General features: G+C 48.8%; 1 protein-coding gene across 1 annotated transcript in view; it reads right to left on the reverse strand.

Moving 5' to 3' along the window:
• Rab43 (RAB43, member RAS oncogene family) overlaps nucleotides 1-2,714 on the reverse strand; it is a gene marked incomplete at its 5' end in the record, with an annotated part of 32,520 nt that overhangs the window by 10,931 nt on the left and 18,875 nt on the right. Inside the window, 1 exon segment of the mRNA XM_005386994.2 lies at nucleotides 432-615. Within this exon segment, the coding sequence (XP_005387051.1) occupies nucleotides 432-615 (184 nt within the window).

Genomic DNA, 2,714 nt, shown 5'->3' on the forward strand with positions numbered 1-2,714 from the left:
AGCCCAGACTGGTCTCAAACTCGAAACAATCCTCCTGCCTCAACCTCCCGAGCGCCGGGATTACAGGTGTGAGCCACCACAACCAGTATAGCTCACACTTTGTTGCAACTCCAGCACTGTAGGTGACAGCAGGACCAGAGTGGGTAAGTTCGGGATTCGAATTCTGCTCCATTCCTGCAGGGTAAGCTCAGCTTTCTCTGTTGAAGGCCTGCCCTGCACTTGGAAAAGAGTAACAGCCAGACCTCGGGAGACTAAGACAAAGGGATAGCCTGGGCTACATAGTGGGTTCCCAAACACTGTAAACTACATAGCAAGACCCTGTCACAAAAAAAAGGAAAGAAAAAAAGAAGAAAGGAGAAAAAAAAAAAAGGAAGAAGAGGAGAGGGAGGCCAGGACAGGGCCCCTCCCAGCCCTGCCTGACCCCTGCTCACCGATCAGCAGCTGCACAATGCTGGAGCCTGCATACTTTCTCACGTCCTCAATCCAATGGGGCACTGACAGGAAGGTGCTCCTCTTGGTGATGTCGTAGGCAAGGATGGCTCCATTGGCACTGCGGTAGTAGCTCTGGGTGATGGTGCGGAACCGCTCCTGGCCAGCTGTGTCCCAGATCTGCAGCTAAAGAAACAGAGCCCACTGTGAGGTGTGGCCCCCCAGCATGCTAGCACCAGCGGAGGAGGAGGAGGAGCAGGAGGAAGAGGAGGAGGAGGAGGAGGAGGAAGAGGAAGAGGAGGAGGAGGAGGAAGAAGAGGAGCAGGGTGCCCTGCAGCTCTGCGCAGACCATAGACTGCTACATCTGCAAAGAGCCTGGCCTCCTGCCAGGGCTGGTAGGAGATACCTGTCATCCCAGCACTCAGGAGAGTTGCCACAAGTTCAAGGCCAGCCTGGACTACATAGTGAGTTCAAGGCTGGTGTGGACTACATAAGACCATCTCAAAAAAAAAACCCTACCCCAGCCCCCTGTCCAGGCCTGCCCTGCACATGGCTGCTTCAAAGGAAGCTGGGATAGCTTCTCCCACAGCCGTGCCAGCAGCGGCTCTACAGAAGGCACTGGTGGGCATTGTGAAGTCACCAAGCCCCTTGTTTTGGCCAACATGGTCACGTGATGGACAAAAGTGGGCTTGTACTTAAAGGTTCCCCAGGACTCTGCCATCCCCCAGAAGATGCTTGCTACCCTAGTGCAGGCTCTGGACCATCAAGCCATGGGGACCATCAAGCTCCCACGCTGGAGGGGCCCAGTGCCTTTAGAGGGCAGGGACCCAGATGTTCATGCTTGCAGCACCTGTGAAGGCAGCTGTCACTGCAGCTGTGTGGGCACACTGGAGATTGGGCTAGGCCACAATGTATCCTTTGCTCATCCCCTTTTCCTGGAGAACCCTAAAGCTCCAAAACAGGGCTGCCCACATTCCCTTCGCTTCCTCCTTTCTCCCTCAAGGTTGGGCCCAGCAGGCAGGTCCTTGTGTGCCACCTTCTAGGCCAATGAGACTGTGTCTAAGTTGCTCAAGCTGGACTCAAACTTGTGATCCTTCTGCTTCAGCCTCCCAAGAATTACAGGCATGCACCACCACATCAAATTTGTATTATATTCATAATGCAAATAACATGTTATATTTAAATATTTTAAATATATTAACATATGTTCAATATTTAGATAATTTATTCTACTAGTAATTTAGCCAAATGTGGTGCACACCTGTAATCCCAGCACTCGGAAGGCTGAGGCAGGAGGATCGTTGAGAGTTCGAGACTAGCCTGGGCTACAAAGTGAGCTTAAGGCCAGCCTGAACTGCATGGTGAGACCCTGTCTCAAAAAGAACAATATAAAAATTTAATACATAAGAAATATTATTAAACAATAAATACAAAGAATAAGTATATAGTGCCTGCCTGGCAAGGGCAAGATCCCAAGTTCAATTCCTGGTACCAAAAAAAAAAAAAACCTTAGGCATGGTGGTGGTTGCCTATAATCCCAGCACTCTGGGAGACTGAGGCAGGAGTACCACAAGTTTGAGCCCAGCCTGGGAAACTTAAGAATAAGTACATCAGATAATAGTAAAAAGGAAAAAACAAGCAGGGGCACCAGAATTGATTGAAAGAGTTACAGTCATTATACTGCGGTAATTACATGTATACCCATGTTTAGAGCAGCACAAATTCACAATAGCTAAATCTTGGAAGTGGCTTAGATGTCCATCAACAGATTTATGGATAGAGAATGTGGTATTTACACACAATGGAATACTACTCTGCCATAAAGAAGGAGAAACTAGAGTTTGAAAATAAGGCTTTGAGGGACTAAATATGGACATAATCCACATCACCAACCCACTTTACTGGGAAGATGCAATACGAGGATAAGGGGCAGCCCTTGCAGAAAGCTCTTTACATCTTCATCTTCCGAAGCAAGAAGTTCATGGATTATGCCTACATCTGGAGAATAAAAATCAAATAAGCAGAGAAGTGGAAAATCTACCAACAAACAGAACTGGAAGTGGTACCCTGGAGATGGGGAAAGGGTATCCTCAGACCTTGTAACAATCCTAGAACCAAATGACTTTAAACCACACAGGGGTTAGCCGGGCGAGGTGGCGCACGACTGCAATTCCAGCACTTGGGAGGATGAAGCAGGAGGATCGTTGCAAGTTCGAGACCAGCCTGTGCTACAAAGTGAGCTCAAGGCCAGCCTGAACTGTACAGTGAGACCCTGTCTCAAAAAG

This window comes from Chinchilla lanigera, unplaced genomic scaffold (assembly GCF_000276665.1).
Source record: "Chinchilla lanigera isolate Chin_1 unplaced genomic scaffold, ChiLan1.0 scaffold00028, whole genome shotgun sequence".
Taxonomy (NCBI): Eukaryota; Metazoa; Chordata; class Mammalia; order Rodentia; family Chinchillidae; genus Chinchilla; species Chinchilla lanigera.